This window comes from Toxorhynchites rutilus, chromosome 2 (assembly GCF_029784135.1).
Source record: "Toxorhynchites rutilus septentrionalis strain SRP chromosome 2, ASM2978413v1, whole genome shotgun sequence".
NCBI lineage: Eukaryota > Metazoa > Arthropoda > Insecta > Diptera > Culicidae > Toxorhynchites > Toxorhynchites rutilus.
In genome coordinates, this window is record NC_073745.1 from 343,005,883 (window position 1) to 343,028,332 (window position 22,450).

Here is a 22,450-nt window from a genome sequence, read left to right on the forward strand (position 1 = left end):
TTCCGGCAATGGAGCCATGATCGGAGCTTGCGGAGATGCCTTCCTAATTCGGCAGGTTTGGCATTGTTTTGCTATTTTAGAGACTAATGTTCGTAGACGTGGAATCCAGAAACGCTGGCGGATCTCGTTCACGACCGTTTCGTTATTTGCATGCAAGAAGCGGGCGTGATAGCTTTCAACCAGTAACTTGCTCACCCGATGGTCCTTGGGGAGAAAAACCGGGTACCTTGCATTCATCGTCACCAGGGTTGCCGCCGTTATACGGCTATTCATCTTAAGCACACCGTCGCCGTCTAGCATTGGAGACATTCTGTACAACGCACACGATTTATCAAGCTGCTTTGGTTCCATTTCCGGATGTTCCTTGTTATACAGAAGCGTTGCATATTCGTCTGCGTACTCCTGCATCTGCGCTTGACGCCAGACCAGCGCTTCCGCTTTCTTCAACTCTTCGTGCGTCAGAGGACCCTCTATTCTCATTCCCTTGAATCTACTGATCGCCCTGCACACGTACCCAACCGCTCGGTGTAGTCTCGACCACCTAGAAAAACGTTCCACGTTTATTACTGGCTGTGGCATGGTCCGATGATGTAGAAACGCTGCACGAAGATCCTCCTCTGTAGTAAATACATTTTTCACAACTGTCTGCCAGAATTCATCTGACTCCCTCAAGAAGCTTGGGCCGGTGTACCACCACGCCTTTGGATCGAAGCTGGGCCCGTCACCCCATTTCGTAGCTTGATCTGCGATATTAACCTTAGATGGGACTTTTCTCCATTCGTCTATGTCCGTTATGGATAGTATCTCTCCTACTCGGAAGCCAACAAACTGATGGTAGCGTCGAGTCTCCGATCTCAGCCACGCTAGGACTGTAGAAGAATCGGACCAAAGAAATCTTGCCGCGATCGGTATTGTTAACGCTTTGCTGATATTTTCTAATATTCGGGAACCGATCAGGGCCGCCTGTAACTCCAACCGAGGTATCGAAAGCGGCTTCAATGGCGCTACCTTTGTCTTTGCTTCAATCAAGGTACACCGAGGTACCCCGTTACTCCAACTGCGGAGGTACGCGACGCAGGCGTAGGCGTTTTCGCTCGCATCTACAAAGACGTGTATCTGTGATCCTTTTGTTGTGGCTCCAGTGTCAGAAAAATAGCATCTTGGTACGCGAACCTCATTGATGTTTGCTAGTAGTCCGCTCCACTTGCGCCAGTCAGCTAGAATCTCTCCGCTGATCGGTTCATCCCAATCGGAACCCGTCCTCCAAATCCGTTGCATAAGTATCTTTCCATGAACAGAGTAATGCGCTACTAGCCCTAACGGATCGAATAACGACATGATCGTTCTCAGCACTTGACGTTTGGTAGGCACTTTCTGGCTTTCTACTATTTTACGAACGTCCTCCTTCAAACTGTTATCAAAGCTGAAGACATCCTCCGACGGTCTCCACACCATGCCGAGCACCCTTTCGATGCTCACCTCTGGATTCATCGACTTCTCTTGCACTTTGCTGCGTTCGCCGATATTATCCAGTACCTCGGTAGAGTTCGAGACGAAATTCCGAATTTCCAGGCCAGCCATGGAATGTACGTATTTGACTTCTTTTATCAAACTCACTGCTTCTTCTACCGTATCCAAACTGTCTAGGTAGTCATCAACGTAATGATTTTCAGTTATGGCCCTGGCTGCCCGGGGAAACTGCTCCGCATACTCCTCTGCGTTTCGATTTTTTAAATATTGCGCAATACACGGTGAACAGGCTGCTCCGAACGTAGCTACATCCATTACGAAGATTTGAGGCGGCTCATCTTGTCGTTCTCGAAAAATGAATCTCTGTGTTTGTTTATCTCTTTGCCGGATCAGGAACTGGTGAAACATTTCTCTTATATCTCCACTAACCGCCACACGTTTCTGCCGGAAGCGGATTAATATGGTAGGTAAAGCGGTCAACATATCAGGTCCTTTTAACATTGCGTCGTTGAACGACACGCCTTCGACTCGAGCTGCTGCATCCCAGATCAGCCTAACTTTCCCGGGTTTTCTCGGGTTGCTTACTACCCCGAGTGGTAGATACCACACTCGACCAGGCTCTGTAGACTCCAGCTCCTCCGATGTTATACGGTGGGCGTATCCTTTTTCAAGATATTCTGCGATTTGTTGTCTTACTTTCGTATCAAGGAAGGGATTCTTCGACAGCTTTCTCTCTAAAGCTTCCATTCTACGGATGGCCATCGGATAGCTGTTAGGTAAACAGGGTTCGTCATAGCGCCACTACAGGCCAGACTCCAGCCTTCCACCCACTCGTCGAGTAGTCTCTCGTAGGATCTTCAATGCTCGCTTATCTTCCTCTGACTGAGGGCTTCGCTTCATATTTGCTTCTTCGATCGCCAGGAATTGTCTGAACTGGTCTTGAAGTTCCGATACTTGTTCGTTGTGCTCCACATGAGTGTTCATGTACTCCACGAGTCTAGTATCAGTGGTGTGTCGCCCATATACACACCATCCAAGCCGTGTTTTTGCTGCAATCAGCTCACTATTACCGCTATCCCGACTCTTGAGTGAACTGATCAGTTTAGCGTTGTCTACTCCGATAATAAGACTGGGAGTGACTTGACTATAACTACTTAACGGTATCTTCTTTAAATATGGATGATCTACACAAAGTTCTTCGTAATTCACCGTTTGACTGGGAAGTTTTAAATGTCCCACCGTCCTCGCTTTCAGCGGAAATTGCTTTTTCTCATTTCTCCCAGTGATTGTAATTTCAAGGTGTTGTGACTCTTTCTCCATTCTCGTCACGTCTCCCGTCCAACAGAGATAAAGCGGCTCTCTAGGTCCTTCAACTCCAAGGGATCTCGCTACTTCAGCTTCCATCATCGTCGACGAAGACCCATCGTCAAGGAAAGCATAGACGTCAACGCGCTTCCCGTTCGCGAACAACGTCACAGGAAGATATCGTAGCAATGCTGATGTTGTCGTAGAGTGATGATGTTGGTGGGCAACGCTATTGCTGAAAGCTGTCGATGGTGTGGGTGTTCCCAGCTCAGTTGTCCTCGAGTGCAGCAAATGATGATGACGCATACGACAGTCCCCAACTCCGCATTCTTTCTTGGAGCGGCACGGCCACGATCGATGAGGTATGAGACAAATTCGACACAATCCCTTCAACTTCATTACTCTCCACCGTTTATCTACATCCAATTTCATGAATTCTGGACACACGGCTATACGATGTTCAGTGCTCTCACAGTGGGAGCATGGTCTGCTAATTATATTCACGGTTTCCTTCTGCTGCGGCCTACTAACCTCAGGTCGGTACGTGGAAGAAGCTTGCTGATGAAAGAACAGTTTCTCTTTTGCAGGTTTCTCCTTTTTGTTCTTCTCCGATCTTACTGCGCTTTCGTAGCTCAGATCCGTGTTCAAGGTGACTTCGCTTGCCATTGTTACCAACTCCGTCATGAAATGATTGAACGTCTCTAAATCGACTGTATGATAGGTGCGTTTGAAGGACGCCCATTGCAGCTTCAAGTTTGGGGGAAGCCTATCCACCATCTCCTGCAGCAACATCGGATTGCTAACGTGTTGTCGTTGATTTGCCAGTATCATGTGCTCTACCAAATTCCCAACTCCCATTCCAAATTTGATTAGAGTTTTCAGATCATCGCCCCTGGGCGAGGGAATTTCCCGCATCCGTTTCAGTAGCGAGTTAATGATGACTTCTGGTCTTCCGTACAGTCGTTCCAAGGTAGCTATCACATGGGGAACTGACTCTGGAATCAGTAGGCGACTACGTACACTGTCCAGTGCGTGCCCTCTTAGACACCGTTGGAGTCTCGCGAGATTCTCTGCATCATTGAATCCACACGCGCTAGTGGAGTTGCGAAACGAGCTGAAGAATAGTGGCCAGTCCAGCGGATCCCCGGCGAAGACAGGTAATTCCCTCGGTATCACTTGGCGAGCGGCTAATTGTTCAGTCGTTGGTCCCATCGCACAACCCTGACGAACACGATCATAATTATTCTGTTGCGTTGGTGCTGATCGTATGTTGAAGTCTCTGAATGTGGGCGGCTGCGTAGGCCCCGGCGGTGGCGCAGGTGTCCATGACGGCGGCATGTAATACTGCTGTTGTCTCGACGATGGTAATAATACTGAGGTGTGCGTTTCACGGCATTGCTGTTGCGGAAACGTATGCATATACACTGATGACACATGGTTTCCCGGTTGCGGTTGTTTCTGTTCACTACCTTGCTTGCACCCAGGCGGTGGTGGCAGCTGCGACCTTTTCGGTTTGGTTATCGGCTTATGCCCCGGCGGTGACAGAAGCCTTAACGAGTTCGCTACGATTTCCTGCTCATGCCCCGGCGGTGGCAAGAGCAAAGAAGAGTTTGAGTAAAACTGCCGACTATTTTCCGGCTTGAGCACAGATATTTCAGGTAAATATACACCTGTTTGAGACATTGTGTGTGAAGGAAGTTGCTGAGAGAACTGTCTATGTGTACTACTAGCTAAAACTCCTGTTTCGGTAGTATTTATTTGCTTACTTATAGCCCCTAGCTGTCTAACTTTATTATGTGATGTCTGCGCTACGAATGACTGTTTTGATGTGCCGGTTGTGCTAGCCTGGGCTATAGGTTGCAAACCAGTATTCACGTTGCTTAAACCATCGCTCACCTGGTTCGTTGTAGACTGACCAACAAGCTGCTCTTCTTGGTTTTGTGTAGCGTTGGTACTCGTCTGTCCCGCGCTCGTCGTCACGATTGTTGATACGGCCGGATCTGCTCCTGGTAGTCCGACTGACCCAGGTACTTCACCTTCTTGATGGATGGCTACATCAGTACTCGGTGCTGTGTTCTGCTGGTTTCGAATGACGTCGTCTCTTGGAGTAGATATTGCAGCAGGGATAGTCGACGTGGCACCTGCTTGACCCTCTGTCTGACTCGCTGCTCCAATCCACCGGTTGGTGTTCTCCCGGACAATCCTGGAACTAACTCGGCTCCTGGTGCTGCCATTCTCCTCTTTTTCGAGTAGTTGTGCCTGCAACAATTCGAAACGGCGCTGTTCGAAATTCGCCTCCACTTGCCGTCGTTGTTGCTGGTATCTTTCAGCTTCCTCCAGCTCTTTCAGCTGCGACCGCCGCTGCATCTCCAGCTGCTCCATCTGTAGCGCTAGTCGTGTTGCTCGTACGCTGCTACGTGTAGTCACATGGGAGTTCCGGCTAGACCGGTGAGAAGAAATCGTGGCTACTTCGTCACTCTCGACGCATCTCTTACATATGAAACTCCGATCGGCATCGGCAATCGAGTCTCCCACGTCTGCACACGAATAGTGTACGTACCCATCGCATTTGTCACACTGGACTAGATCATCGGCGCTATCTGGCCGGTCGCACAGCATGCAGTGGCTTTCGGAACTCATCCTTCGATTCCACGCGGGTGGCGTAACCTCAAAATCTTTGAAGATTTGTTGGTGGAAATCGTGTTTCGGGTCGTTAAAAACACCTCCTTGATAGCAGTGGGAACAGCTTCAAAGCTGAAATTTTATTTTAAAGTTTTATAATCTTTAATTGTATGTTCATTTCCACTTACATTTTGGTGCTTTCTTCAAAATTCAATTCTCTAAATTCACTTTTCTTTAATTTAAACTTCTAACAACTTGCTCAGCTAAACTTTACCTTTGACTTTATTCTTTGTTTTTCTTCATCTGACAGTTCTCTCTTATATGTCTCTATAGTGTTCTGTCATCTTGACAGCCCCGCTTTGCGTTCGTCCGCTCATTCGCAAAAGGCGTAACCGGTACTCACTCAGACGTTAGGTGACGATTGCACAGTGGGTCCGCTAACACTATCCCTCTGTACGCCTCCGGGTTAATCGATTTATACGACTCAGTGATGTAAAAACAACGAAAAGTGTTGCTGTAAGGTCACATAAAAAAATGAACGCGAGCCCACATCTCTGCGATTATCCTTCTCACATTTTGCTCATTGCCGACAGCTCACACTAACCTTACTGTGGTCATCACCGCAGCCAACCAATCCAATCATCGTAGATTTATCGGTGCGAATGTTTAATTCGTTTATGAATATTTCATTTCTGCCAGAGATTATAATATTAATGGCACCATGACCCGGAAGCCTTAATTTCAGTGAAGAGTCTTATATAAAAAATATAAACAGCTAACCGCACTTTCTTCCTCATCCGATAACGTACAATCAATCACCGCCGGAATGGCGGCGACGGAGGTAATACCCTAGCTAACATCCCGAACGAAAGCAAAAACACATGTTTTTTATGCCACTAAATCATCGCGGCTACTGCCGCTTCCAGTAAAGTATGGCCGTCTGTTTAGAGACCATAAAACAAGCAACAAATCGCAGCAAAAATGCACAACAAACGGTTGATTGCAGTGGCGCACCATATGAAGGGCATTTGCAGCAATCGATCATCATCTGGTGTTGTAGTCCGAAAACGTCACCGGTTACGTCAGGTGAAAGTGCTGATTCTTCAGGGTAGGAAGCGTGTGAGTCGTCTGCGAGTGAACGACATGATTCTTCCAATGTGGGAACCAATCGCGGGAGGTAATTTGACCGTTCGAAGACGATTTCACACCAGCATAGGCGGTTTATTACCAGCGATTTAATGTGTATGTGGTGAAACGATTATCATCGTGGGGATCATAAACGGACGCGAATCCGTTAATGTAAACAACAAACATAGTTTGTTTGAATACAAGCGTAACAAGCGTGGGCGGTTGACCGACTGATGCTGGAGGTAAACGATATTTGTATATTAATTCCAGAGAATAATGGTTTAGGCACAAAACCAAACTAAATAACTTGGAAAAATGCTACTACTCAAGTTTCTTCAGAAGAAGAAAAATAAAAAGGGTCTTCCAAAAATAAGCAATTATAAAACGAGGGGAAACGTGCCAGGCTCTGTATTTTGGAATTTCTCACCATAATGTAGCTCACCTATTCCGTTGAACCATACTTTGTTGTATGAAAAGTGTCCTTTCTAATCATAGCAAACATAGTTTTTTTTTTTTGGTGTACAGGACACATCTTCTAAATTTTATCGTGAAAAAATGTCTCGTAGTAATGAGGAAATGACTGAGAAGAATTTGTCCCGGCTAGAACGGAAATATGCCAACATACTGATTTCGGCGGAGAAAGAAGTTTCCTCTCAAAAACTAACAGATATGGAGCGCAAGGGAAAAGGATTAAGTCCTATAAAATCTGACAATCCACGACCGGAGCGCGATATTCTCGGACCATTGGTCAACATAAAGCCAAAACCCAAGCAGTTCAATCCTCAGGCGTTTCCCCTCCCTTGACAGAATCTGGTGTTATTTCTGGGTAATTGTTTTCCAAGATGATTCCATTCTAACATTTTGCTCTCTTTCTTTCAGGTTTTACAACGAATCGACGATGTTCAGCTGATGTGCGATAATCGAGTGGCGACACTGAAGAAACTAACCTTGAAACCACCGAGACCGGTGCAGACGGTGACGCCGGAACCAGCTGTGCCGTTGCAACCACCCGGAGGTGCGCCTCATCCTATCTTCCGAACCAGGCGCTCATACAATAAGGTAAGTCTATTTTTTGGAAGCACTCATCGCAACGTTTCAGATTTGTGATCTGGCAAATAGATGGAGAATATCTTACATCGGCTAAACTATAACTGTTAAGTTTAGTTAACTAAATTAAACTTATCTGGTAACACCGCTACTAAGTGCTCTTAATTGCATCGCTGTTAATTTTTCTTCTGCCAGCGAGCTTTTTTTGCGTGGATCTATTAAAAAACACACTTCCTCCTCCAATTAGCAATATCATTATCTCCGACTTGCGTATACATGCGATGTGCAAATGGATATATGCAATATCTGTTTCTAAATTTTACTCCTGCACATGCGAAAAATTGCACAACGCCATTCTCTATTCAGCTCATAGCGAGAGACTAAAAAAATACGGCTCGAAAACAAATCATCCATTGAACTTATGCACTTTGTAATATCCAAACACATCCATTTCGGAGAAAAAAAAAGTAAATAAGGGCACAGATTCCATCCACTGCAGGCGTGGTGGTGTTACGCTATCGCGGATGCGCTTTCTGGATCATCCCATTGATTGAGTTGCATCACGCGTTCGATTGCACACTCTCGATGCGGTTAATTTGCTTCGTTTGTAAATTATGAGTACCGATTAATAGCAGCACACCGTGTAAGCGCCACTTTCGTCAGTTCGAATTATTGCCGTGATCTACATGTCGGAATTAATGAATGGGTTCATGGAGATGCGTTAGATGGAAATTAGTTCAACTCTGGCGGTCCGCATTAGAAATAGTTATTTTCTGCTGCGCTTTTTTATTAGATTAGTTAAACTGTGCCAAGCAAATTATTGGCAACTCAATCTAAACATTTTACATAATCAATGGATGTGTGCCACACACTCCGTATATAATATACCAAAGTTACGTGCCTTGGCAACAACCACACGACAACGAGGTGACGGATAAATCTTTCTTTTTAGATTGGTGCCTCATTTACTCCCTAGCCTTTGAAATAATTCGTCAGCAATTCTACACCAAGAGAAAGGATATTTTCTACTGATTTATAATATTTTAGCTTCACAAAATGAATTATAGACTTTTTAGAAGTTGTTGTTTTTCCGAAATGTACCAAGTGATCTATTCGGTTCGACAGGGATCACTATTTCCTATCCTATCCTATCCTATCCTATCCTATCCTATCCTATCCTATCCTATCCTATCCTATCCTATCCTATCCTATCCTATACACAAACACATATACACAAACACTGAGAGAGAGCACACCGATAGAAATGTTCTACTTTTCGGCTTGTTTTAATTTCAGTATAAAACATGAAAAACACATTTTTATAAAAAAAAATATAGGAGGTTGTGTCCAAGATACGACCGCATTGTTGACGTTGAACTACGCTGTTATTTTATATAAGTCGCTTGTTTATACCTTCGGATATCTATATATATAAAAATGGAGTGATGTCTGTCTGTCTGTCTGATTCTTATAGACTCGGAAACTACTGAACCGATCGACATGAACATTGGTATGTAGGGGTTTTTGGGGCCGGGGAAGGTTTTCGTGATATTTTGAGACCCCTCCCCCCTCTCTAAGGGGGGGCTGCCATACAAATGAAACACAAATTTCTGCATTACTCGGAAATTAACCAAGCAAACGAAACCAAAGTTGGCATGTGAAAGTTTTAGGGTGCAATAAATGTTTCTATGATGGTTAGACAGTCCTTCCTCCACTCAAAGGGGGGGCTGCCATACAAATGAAACACAAATTTCTGCATTACTCGAGAATTAATCAAGCAAATGAAACCAAATTTGGCATGTGGAGGTTTTAGGATGCAATAAATGTTTCTATGGTGTTAAGATACTCCTTCCCCCTCTCTTAGAGGGGGCTGCCGTACAAATGAAACACAAATTTTTGCATTACCCGAGAATTAATCAAGCCAATTAAACCAAATTAGGCATATGGAAACTTTAGGGTGCAATGAATGTTTCTATGGTGGTTAGATACCCCTCCCCCATCTCTTAGGGGTGGCTGCCATACAAATAAAACACAAATTTCTGCATTACTCGAGAATTAATCAAGTAAATGGGCGGGACGAAGTTTGCCGGGTTAGCTAGTTATTCTATAATGCTGTGAAATTTTAGAAACAACTGCTTAGTAGAATAATCTCTGAAATGTTTTTTTTCATTTTAGAATCAGTTGACGATAATTGATTGATGTTTCATTCTTGCCCTCGCAAAACAATACACTAGCTGATCGTTTGTCGCAATTTATTTCATGTCATTGCATTGAAAATTTACCTCGAACGTATCGAATTTACCTAGACATAGACTCGGCTACAGTTGATTATATACATGTTGCACCAGCACCATTATGCACCCGTGGCCGAGTGGTTAGCGTCTCACATTATCATGCCGGGTGTTCGGGTTCGATTCCCGTTCTGGCCGGGGGATTTTTTCGTCAAAGAAATTTCCTTCGACTGGCACTGTGGTCACGCGTACTCAAGAGCTTGCCTCTCGGAATACATTCAAGGCGTGTTATTTGGCATAAGAAATCTCAACTAAAGTATTATTATATGACGCTAGTTAATGCATACGTTGAGACGGCAAAAGTTCCACAGAGAACGGTAACGCCATTCAAGAAGAAGAAGACCAGCACCATTATTCCGCATCTCATAACTACATCAATATATTTTTGGCACCACATGGAAACAACAACAATGACAACACTTTCAAGTATCAAATATCATGCTACATGTTATTTAGTATTGCATGTTATTGTAGAATCGCACTTCTAGCCATCGTTCGTACAACGTAAACCAAGCGCCAAACAAGCGTTCGCCATAGCATGCATACGAAACCATTACATTGGTGGCTTGAAACTACTAGGAATATAAACACTTCTCATCATTTTGCGTTATTCTCAAAAGAAACACTTCTGTTAATATTACTGGCCTCGAAAAAAGTTACATTACTTTCTCATGCTCAAGAGAAGCGCAGCTGTCACCCTTAGTGGAGGGAGTTTTATTACTGGTAAGCGAAACCTAATCACATACAAAATTCCAGAACGGCATTTACTTTCTTGGTGACTAAACAAGCGAAATAAACTCTTTTGTTAATATCAACAACCTCGAAAACAGTAGCATTGCTTCATTATGATCAAGATTAGCGCAAATGCAATCCTAGTTGAAGGTAGATTTGCGACTGGCACGGGAACCCAAATAACTTATTACATTGCAGTAAAACATTCAAGATGCTTGGTTTTCCCCAAATAGTTTGTTGGAGCACAACCTTAACGCCTGCTTCACCATAACCTAAGTTTAATGCATTGATGCATTCTCAAAGTCACCAACGAAGTCCTTATGATGACGGAAAACAAACAATGTTAACTGCTTGGAAAAAGACTGAGTTATGCCACACATCTTGTACTCTGGTGTAACACCCATCGATGCGAATTCGCTGATGAGTTTGTCAAGAACGACCGCCTTCATCACCAGTGGGGGAAGCTTGATTTTGGTTGCTGCCTGGGTAACGGCGTTTACATTTTCGACCGACGCGCCGCAGTCCGGTGTCACACTCGCGAAGGCTCGGTTCAATGCGAGCGCTTTTCATTGCACTAACATCGCGTGCATCATTAGATGATGCTTACCTCGAAATTTTTTTGCTCCTGGCAATGCGTCCGTTTTTTTTGCAGGACTCGAGCCTGCCTTCCTTTTCTTCATGCTCATCACCCAGCGTCCAATTTATGACGCGGAAAGAAAAACACGCGATACGAATAACGCGAAAAACGAACAGAAAAACCAAACGACGATATCCAAGTTGGATTACCACTGGTGGGGTCCAATCTTAGATCGAAGCGCAGCGAAAGCTGGATTGCTCAACAGTCCGATATCGAATGAAAGTTTGCCTCAGCGAGATTCACTGTTTATACTCTAGGCAAGTATTCCCCTTCATTCTTCTATTTTTCCTTTGTTCACGGAGACTTTAAATCCTACGATTTCCCCTTCGTTGGTCGTCGATAAGTTGCTCGTTATTGACAGCTCTGTTCGGAAAAGCACGCAAATGGACAGAACAAATGTATGAGAAAATTGAAACGCTTAAAGTTTTCATGAATTTTAACCATTTACAAACCAGGGGATTCTAATGTATAGCATATTAAACAAATCTTAGGGAATTTCCGATTCGTTTTGTATGTAAATCGCCAAAATCCGTTCGCGGCAAAAATAGTTATTAACGTTAACTTTATTTCATAAAAATGTGACCTGTTTTCTGATCTGGCACCCTTAATGAAAGACGTAGTTCTACGTCAAAAAATGACCAATTATTTCGGAAATGAGTACACCCATACCTCGATATACGGCCGCTCTTTATACGGCATTTCGCTAAAACGGCCCTCTTAAATTCAGGCACGTCAAATGGCTTCAAATTGCATCAAAAAAAAAAGTTTTTGTCGAAAATTAACTCGGAAAAAACGTGTTCTTGGGTGATTTTTCAGTTTTCAAAAGACTCAAACTTTGACGGCTGTGCGACTCTAGTAAGTGAAGTAGTATTGATCTGATACTTTGCGTAGTGTAGTTTTTTCGTGAAAATCAACCTTTTCAAGAAAGTGCCGTTTGAAAATCGAAGGTCATTTTTTTCCTACACATCCATTGACACTATAATGTATTCATCTTTGACCTTTGATACATATTTATTGTAACATGAAGTTCTTCATGCTATTATTTTATGTATGTAAATAATTATGTACATTATGTACAATATGTACAAAAACATACATTACATGTATGTATTTTTGATTTATATGAAACAAAATGCATTTTGAATGATAAATCATGTTACATATTTAACAAATTTGGAACCGATCCGATTGAATTTGTATTATAATAATTATTACCTATACTTTACTTATTATATTCCTTATACGGATTTTCGCTTTGCGGCCAAGTTACGTGGAACGTATCTACGCCGTAGAGCGAGGTATGGGTGTATGTTTATAACGGATAAGGCCATTGTTTTTTTTTTCTTTTTACGTAATAAATATTTTCAAAGATATTGTTTTTTGAATGAAAGATTATTAAAAAAGTGGTAATAAGTTTCAAACAAGGAAAAAATGAGTCTACCATTGCAAAGCATTCACAAGGTACTGTTTTTAAAAGTTCTTTTTCATAATTTTGATATCCGTCTAAAGAAAATCAAATCACTTTCTGGTTTTGGCAAATTCCTTCGAACTCATCAGATGTTTTATATGAAGATTATTCTTCTGACCGACGCTGCTGACCAGTTTCTGTTTGAATAATTAAATCAATATATCAGATTACACGATAATGGGAAGGATAAGAGGATTAAACTTCAAAATCACATATGGGAGTAGCTTAGATTATACTGATCGTTAGATGGATATATTCGGGTTTGTTCTGAGATATAGACGATTTTATCAAAATTGTAGAAACGGTTCTTAAAAAATGATACTAACCTTGACCTATACTGAATACTTCTCACTATTCAAACGAGCAAGACAGAGCTAAGAACAAGCGTATGCGAGATGTCGATTATTAAGCATAATAGTCATGTTTCATCTCTAGAGTAATTTATAGAAAGAGGAAAATTACATTCCCATATGTTCAACAACTACATCATTCAAGAGCAACCAGGTATTCCTCCTCATCTTCGGACTCGCGTTTGATTCAGCAAATTAACGCAACAAGCAAATGAATCAATGGATGAGTCCGAAAAGTTGGCATTGGAATACCGAATTATCGAGGTATAATCGCAAATTTGTCATTGTAAAACATACCCTTGCATTTGCGCTCGTATTAAATTTGGGCATGGTCGGCATTATTTTTTCTTGAAAAATTAGTGATATATGCAAGATTATGAAAAATAATTTTTTTTTTGTGAACTATATATATGTATTAACTTAACAAAGTATTTTAATGTAATGTTTTCATCTTCGTGTGAAATCTTTCGAAATAGTCTCCAACAGAGAATCATATGAAGTATAATCAATACATAATTTTATTTTCATTATCCGTTGAATATGAGACACTTTTGCCATTAATACAATAAATGTGTAATTAACGCCAGCAATATGTATCCGAAAAGATCAGCATTTTTCACTTTTAACAGAGATTTTTCTACATGGGATTATTTGGATGACATAAGACACTTATACAAACAACTATACTGCTCTTTAAAACAACTACTTCAACATAATTTAAACCAATAGTTACTCAAATAATGATTTCAGCGTACGCATTCCTATACATTCAACGCACCATGCGTTGACTTCTGTTGGTGACTACTTTGTTTGATACTGAGTACCGTTATCTATTACTAATAGGAGCATCGTATTGATTCGTTAACAGGCTCACTAGACATCGATCTTAATTTAGGAAAAGCATAAACTGATACTTGATTGAGTAAAATATACGATTAGCATGGTTTCTTGCTGTGGTGGCTGAGAGCAGATAAACGACCAGAACGGTAAAAAAGGTCTGGTGGCTGAGAGCAGACAAACGACCACGAAAGGAGTTAATTTTACCTACATAACATTCAAACGTCCGAAATTATGCAATCGACATAACGTTCAAACGCCCGAAATTATGCAACTGACAAGTCTCTTATAAACGGGAATGAACTCATACACTTCACGGAGTATTTTTACACGTAACTGTCTGTGACAATGATGATAGACACAAAAATATTAAGTGAAGTGTAAGTGACGTGATGTTCGTGATCAGGCCCATAGTCTCAATTTCTCGAAAATGATAAAACAGCTCCGAACATCTCGAAAGCTTTTGGTTGGAAATCATGTTTCGGAATACATAAATATCGAAAAATTCTAATTGTACAAAATTAGAATCCCACTATGTCATGATTACAATAACCAAAAGTTTATAGCTGACTTGAAAAAGCTTCCTAGGCCGGGGTTGATCAGGCAAATACTGTTTACTGATGAATTGAGAATGCTTGAGTCGAAAAAGCTTTAAGAGAAACAGTTACGAGTCGGAATTGTCAGTGCGGTATGATCAGTTATAAAAATCTGAACATTTATGTTGCTAAAAAGTTGTGTATAAGGGATGTTGAGGATCCTTTATAACCTTCCGTAATGGATACTAAAAATTTCCAATTTCAATTTTGTTTCACATTTCTGCAATGAATTGATTGCTGATTCTATTGTCTGTGGGGTTTGTCATTTAGGTTGCCTAGAAATGAAATGTTTCTTGAAAAACATTAAATACTTCAGACATTACTGTGACACTTTTATGTGGCTTTAAATTACACCTCAAAACATCGCCCGTTTCAAATGTTTCCACGCCTTCTCGCCATCTTATTCATTAAAAATATCAATCGTTTCTCTGACCCAAATGCATACGCGTTCAATTAACCAGAGGTCGAAACATCATCGTACCCATTAACACGACCACTAAATTCACAATAAGTTGAAAGATCATATTCAGCGGCGTTCATTACAGTAATTACGGTTCCATTGCAAAAGACTGCTGCCCTGCTGCCGGCATGGAAAGCACGTTTTCAGTACATACGCAAATTTCCAATAAAAAACAGCGAAAGTGCCGGCACACACAATCATATGCAGCGGCGGAGGAAATTCGGTCACTATTTGAAGGAAAGAAATTTCGGCGGAAAACAAACAGCGAGAAAAAATAAATGAAACAAGAAGCCGCGCATTTGCGCTATGCGCTCTCACTGATTAGACGTGAGAGATTCCGAGGCGCGCGCGCATCAATTGCAGGTCAGTAGAAAAGTAGGCCCCCAATGCAACGATATGATGGATGACTCGGGAAGAAAGTTTCCACCACCGAATCTGGGACTAATCGGGGAAAAATACATGCCGCCTCTTTAAAGCGATCCGATCCGTACCGTGTGCTATGTTTTGGTAAGCAATAATGGCGGGAAATGATAGAAATTATGACTCGGAACAGGTAAACACACACAAAAAGGGTGGTTAGGTGCTTAATTCGAATTCGAAAGATTTCCTCTCAAGCCTATATTATAATCAACGGTACATACGTTTTATGATTAAAGCTTTTCGCATTGCTATTTTTATGATAGTGAAAAGCGGTGACCTCAAAACGTTATCATATAAGCATAAATCATCGCGTTATGCAAACCAATCACAAATACATTTTCTCACCGAAAGATTCTCACGCCTTTGTGAGATCTGATCCGTTCAGAGGTGTTAGCTATTAGCTATTAAAATGAGAATGACATTAATGGTCGAAACAACAAACACATCACCCACGAATGTGATGCAAGGCTGAAAATCAAAATAATATAGAAATTATCTATAATGACAATCCATATTGCATAACATTGCGCAAAATAGCAGCTCGGTTCAGGGAGTTGCTAATAACGTTGTAACCATCGAATGTAGAACGCACTTTTAATTGCAATTTACCAAATCTATGTCGTGAATCGGGCATTTAAAAGCACCCATCCCGCAGCTGCTAGTGACCAGCCTCGGTAGCCGAAACACTTCATTCGTCTCTCAAAGCTCTTTAATGGCGGTGGCCGAAAAACGACGTCGATAAAAAAAGCTTAGGAAATAATGATGAATATTCGGTTGCTCGGTACTCCGAGTGGTCAGTTGGCAAATGCCCTGCGAAGCGATGTCGATAGCTCCATGATTGTGGCTTAAAGTAATAACCGTTATCCACTACAAGTCGCTTCTATTCCCAGTATTTTCATAACCGAGAAACGGTAATTTATGGTCCACGTTGATGTCAATGAAGAAGGGCCCTATTTTGATCTGTTGCATGCAAGAAATGAGACTAAACGCTTTGAAATGGTTCGCCTCCCATTGTTTTATGATTTATTTTCACATATTGTAATCAACAGCTTGTCATTGTCATGCTTTCTTATGAAGTACCGGAATCAGAATTCAAGGCGATTCTGAAAACTTCTTGACTAAAACTGAAATGAATAGCATACATTATCCTGCGATTTCTATCTGATTCGAATGAGTGAAAAACGTTTACCATTAGAATCGTTTATCAAAAGACATAAGCAAAATCTCAAGATTCGAAACAAGCACTGACGTGATCTTATTTATCAATGTAGAAAAGGGGGGATAACAACTATAATTTTTAATAGGTGATTACAGAGGCTCGATAATAGCTACATATACTTGAATTAAATAGCCCCTCCAGCTATGATTTCACGGCGAGTGATTCGTAACCCTATTTTTTCTCCAACGATAGCCCTCTTGATTGGTGTCCTTTTACGCATGACTGAACAAGCAGCAGGTCCTGTCGGGCGAATTTCCCCTCACGAAAAAGCACTTCCAATCGGGTGGAAACCCATACGTCATCACCGATATCGTCCTCCACAGGCTGCGAGCCTGGTACAAAGGAATCGCTGAATTTCACGCTTGGATGGGCATAAGGACCAAAGCGTCGCTCGCAGGAATGTGGCGATCCTCTTCCCGGTGTTGCTTCCCTGGTGCAATAGTCATTCCTTTTACGCTCGACTGAACACATTAGCGAGGGAAGACCAAAATGGGAAGTCGTTTCGAGCATTGGAATGTATTTTATTGGATAAACTTTCGCGTGGTTCTGAACCTAGGTCAAGGTCTTTCACGGAAGAGTTATTTTTGGCTAGCGTTTGTTCTTGGAAGGTCGGCCTTGACAGTTGATTGGAGAACGGGAATACCTGCGCATGCGTTCGGTCTGTCCCGTGTTGAAATATGACGAATAGAAATATTTCAGACAATTCTTGTTTGAAAGTCGGAAAAAATATGCTTTATACGTCTTCAGTCAATTTTACTATGATTAGACGTCTCTATGTGTCAGGATTGTATTCTTGTAATTTTTTTCATAATTTCATAACACCATGCGACAATTGGAGTCTGTAGTTTTACATTTGTAGTCTGAGCTTTCATTTTCTTCGGAGCACCACACTTAAAATTTTAAATTTTGGCACCCTTTTGAAGCTTCGATGTTTTTGAAACAGATATCTTATGGTCGAGAGTCATCAAGCGCTCGGGTCGTTGACGTTTGAAGCTCTCGGAAACAATAATTCTATCAACGCCCAATGAATCATCCGCACATTTTTCTCCCAAGCATCATAGTTGTTAGCGTTGTATTTATGTTCCAAATGCTGCCGACAACATATCATTACACGATTACATGAATTCCGCGGAACGATACCGCAATTTTTGTGTCTTTTCTCCGCAGTTTTGCTTTTGTCTTGGGTGAGAAAAGAAAACGGAAAAAAATAGTTTCAACCGCTGTTCTCGGCTAGGGAAGCTTTTTCTGTTTTGACAGTTGACGAGAGAGAAAAATGCGCACAGGTTGTAATTAATTCAGCCGATTGTCAACATTTCTTGCGCCCTCCTCTGCAGCCCCAGATCATCTACTAGATATTTGGACAGTTAGCCACTAAGTGACAATGCATTAATTGTCACTCGGGCGTCTTGCTAATCAAGCGATTATTAAGAGAGGGTGTATAATGTGTTCGGTGTAACTGTGGACGAGAATTTCCGCATTCATACCGGTTTGCAATCACACTCTCTGAAGTGTGTTATTAGCTTGGATTAATTATTGTAGAGTGAAGGGGATCTGTTGGTTAAATGTATAATTAATCCAGTGGTTGGCACTGTGTCTTACTTGACGTGAGAAGGAACGCTACCGTTGTAAGATGATTTGTAGTGTAACCAGAGCTCCTCATCAACAAGACTGCTAAGGAATTTTGCATTCTACTTTTTTATCTAATCGTTATGCGAATGAAATAGCTAACTACGAGAGTGGCATGTCTCCATCAAAACCAACATAGGAAATGCTATTTGTATTTCTTATATCAACAATTTAATGATAAAGGAACTACAAAAAAACAAATTGCTCGGGTTTCGCTCAAGTCATCTATATTTATTTTGTTCTGAAAAAAATTACATTCGTATTTTTTTCATTTCACCCTTAAGTTCATCCAGAATGATCGTTTTTGAGATTTCCGAAGTGTTGATACCAAGGAGACCGCAGTTTTTTATATAATTTTTAGGAAGCTGCAACCTCTATACATGAAATATGAAAGTATCGCCTATTTTTTCGTTTCATAATACAGTCAACTCTCCTCAACCTGATATCCAAGAGAACATCGAATTAGGAAGGTATCGAGTTATGCAGAGAAGAATGCTTGTAAAATCAATCAATGAAACCCATCGAGTTAGAGAACATATCAAGATACCGTACATCGAGTTAGGGAGAGTTGACTGTATAATCTATTTTCAAAAATACAAAGATAGAAAAATACAAAACTACAAAAATACAAAAATACAAAAATACAAAAATACAAAACTACAAAAATACAAAAATACAAAAATACAAAAATACAAAAATACAAAAATACAAAAATACAAAAACACAAAAATACAAAAATACAAAAATACAAAAATACAAAAATACAAAAATACAAAAATACAAAAATACAAAAATACAAAAATACAAAAATACAAAAATACAAAAATACAAAAATACAAAAATACAAAAATACAAAAATACAAAAATACAAAAATACAAAAATACAAAAATACAAAAATACAAAAATACAAAAATACAAAAACACAAAAATACAAAAATACAAAAATACAAAAATACAAAAATACAAAAATACAAAAATACAAAAATACAAAAATACAAAAATACAAAAATACAAAAATACAAAAATACAAAAATACAAAAATACAAAAATACAAAAATACAAAAATACAAAAATACAAAAATACAAAAATACAAAAATACAAAAATACAAAAATACAAAAATACAAAAATACAAAAATACAAAAATACAAAAATACAAAAATACAAAAATACAAAAATACAAAAATACAAAAATACAAAAATACAAAAATACAAAAATACAAAAATACAAAAATACAAAAATACAAAAATACAAAAATACAAAAATACAAAAATACAAAAATACAAAAATACAAAAATACAAAAATACAAAAATACAAAAATACAAAAATACAAAAATACAAAAATACAAAAATACAAAAATACAAAAATACAAAAATACAAAAATACAAAAATACAAAAATACAAAAATACAAAAATACAAAAATACAAAAATACAAAAATACAAAAATACAAAAATACAAAAATACAAAAATACAAAAATACAAAAATACAAAAATACAAAAATACAAAAATACAAAAATACAAAAATACAAAAATACAAAAATACAAAAATACAAAAATACAAAAATACAAAAATACAAAAATACAAAAATACAAAAATACAAAAATACAAAAATACAAAAATACAAAAATACAAAAATACAAAAATACAAAAATACAAAAATACAAAAATACAAAAATACAAAAATACAAAAATACAAAAATACAAAAATACAAAAATACAAAAATACAAAAATACAAAAATACAAAAATACAAAAATACAAAAATACAAAAATACAAAAATACAAAAATACAAAAATACAAAAATACAAAAATACAAAAATACAAAAATACAAAAATACAAAAATACAAAAATACAAAAATACAAAAATACAAAAATACAAAAATACAAAAATACAAAAATACAAAAATACAAAAATACAAAAATACAAAAATACAAAAATACAAAAATACAAAAATACAAAAATACAAAAATACAAAAATACAAAAATACAAAAATACAAAAATACAAAAATACAAAAATACAAAAATACAAAAATACAAAAATACAAAAATACAAAAATACAAAAATACAAAAATACAAAAATACAAAAATACAAAAATACAAAAATACAAAAATACAAAAATACAAAAATACAAAAATACAAAAATACAAAAATACAAAAATACAAAAATACAAAAATACAAAAATACAAAAATACAAAAATACAAAAATACAAAAATACAAAAATACAAAAATACAAAAATACAAAAATACAAAAATACAAAAATACAAAAATACAAAAATACAAAAATACAAAAATACAAAAATACAAAAATACAAAAATACAAAAATACAAAAATACAAAAATACAAAAATACAAAAATACAAAAATACAAAAATACAAAAATACAAAAATACAAAAATACAAAAATACAAAAATACAAAAATACAAAAATACAAAAATACAAAAATACAAAAATACAAAAATACAAAAATACAAAAATACAAAAATACAAAAATACAAAAATACAAAAATACAAAAATACAAAAATACAAAAATACAAAAATACAAAAATTCAAAAAATACAAAAATTCCAAAAATTCCTAAGATACCAAAAATTACATTAAAATTTGAATGACGCTTGGGAGTAGCAAATCATTCTCATTGTGCATATATCGATGAATCGAGCTTTAAATAGAGATTCTCTGTGGTCTCAACTAAAATACGGAAATTATATCCATTCTAATCGTACCGGTCATACATTTCGTTATTCATCATCCGTAGTACGTAGATATTTTTCGTAGGTCACTGAAAAAACTCCCTTGAAAACACTCGAACTATACATTTATATTCATAACTCTTATTACATTTCATTTTTTTATCGGTCACCGAGGATATTTTTGGCAATCTGAGAAGGTCACCGAGAAAGTCCTTCAATATTCCTCGTATATGCGATATATTTTCCAACCTGAGAAGACCATTGATGAAATTCCTGGGTTAGGAGTTCCTCTATTTCGGACAAGCTACTATAGGGATCCGTCATTAGCAGACGGAGCTTACCAAACCCACAAGAATCACAAAAATCACAAATATCACTGAAATCACAAAAATAAGAAAATAACACAAAACTCGCAATAAGTACAAAAATTATAAAAATCACAAAAATTTCACAAAAATCATACCCAAAAATATAAAAAATCCCAATAATTCCAAAAATCCATTAAATCGTAAAAATACCAAAGATCACAAAACTCACAAAAACCCCAAAAATCACAAAATCAGAATTACGAAAAACACAAAAATCACAAAATCACAATAATAATAATAATCACAAAAATTCCAAAAATCCCAAGAATTCCAAAATAAAATTTTCTCGAAAAAAATTATTTGATGCCAAATGTCTCAAAATTGCATGAAACGTCGAGATCTAATGTCATCTCGAATTTTTTTTTGTCAAAAATCGACTCTTTGGGTCTTTTTTTTAGAATACGAGGCAAAACGTATGGTATGGGGTGCCAATGAAAATGATCATCTCGCTTTTCCACATGGAACTTGGTGTGAAATGTTGATTTACACGATAAAATACCCAATGCATGATATTAGCACAATCGGACTTCATTCACTAGCATCGCAGACGTTTTGAGTTTTTTGCAACCGAAAAATCGCCCAAGGTGAGAGGTACAGAAAATCGGGATTTTGAAAAAAAAAGTTGATGCCAGATGTCTTATAATTGCACGAAACGTCGAAATTTACTGTTATATCGATTTTTTTTTTGTTATCATACTCATTGTGCAAGTTTCGGTGAATCGTGCTTCAAATCATTTAAATAGTCAATCATGGATAGGAAGGAATCTTAGTATGATAATCACCGCCCGAAGGCCAGAAAGGTCGCCTCTATAGCGTGGTTCCCTAGCGATTATCATGGAAAGGATAGTTGTTAGTGGGGGGAGATAAGAATCAGGATTCACTGTGGTGGGTAAAGTGATTAGGAGTTTATCCATTTCTTTCTTTACATAATGACTATGTATATAACAGCTGTTACAACCATACTCTTTAAGGGCTTTGGACCCTCTGCTCTGGTTCTCAATAGTTTTAGGTTCTTTTTTGGACATGTTACTGTAGAGATCCGTCATTCGCAGGCGGAGTTAGCTTATCAGTGCTACCGAACATGTGTACTAAAACGTTAATTCTGAAATTTCTATAATTTCATAGTCCTACGTCGACAATGCGGTCGTGTTTTGGACCCTTCTAGTT

The 22,450-nt window shown here is 38.6% G+C and overlaps 1 protein-coding gene across 1 annotated transcript in view; it reads left to right on the forward strand.

The window, feature by feature from the left end:
• LOC129769411 (guanine nucleotide exchange factor DBS) overlaps window positions 1–22,450 on the forward strand; it is a 179,943-nt gene that overhangs the window by 37,615 nt on the left and 119,878 nt on the right. Inside the window, exon 6 of the mRNA XM_055771689.1 lies at window positions 7,405–7,584. Coding sequence (XP_055627664.1) covers window positions 7,405–7,584 — 180 coding nt within the window. The remainder of the gene's footprint in view (window positions 1–7,404; window positions 7,585–22,450) is intronic.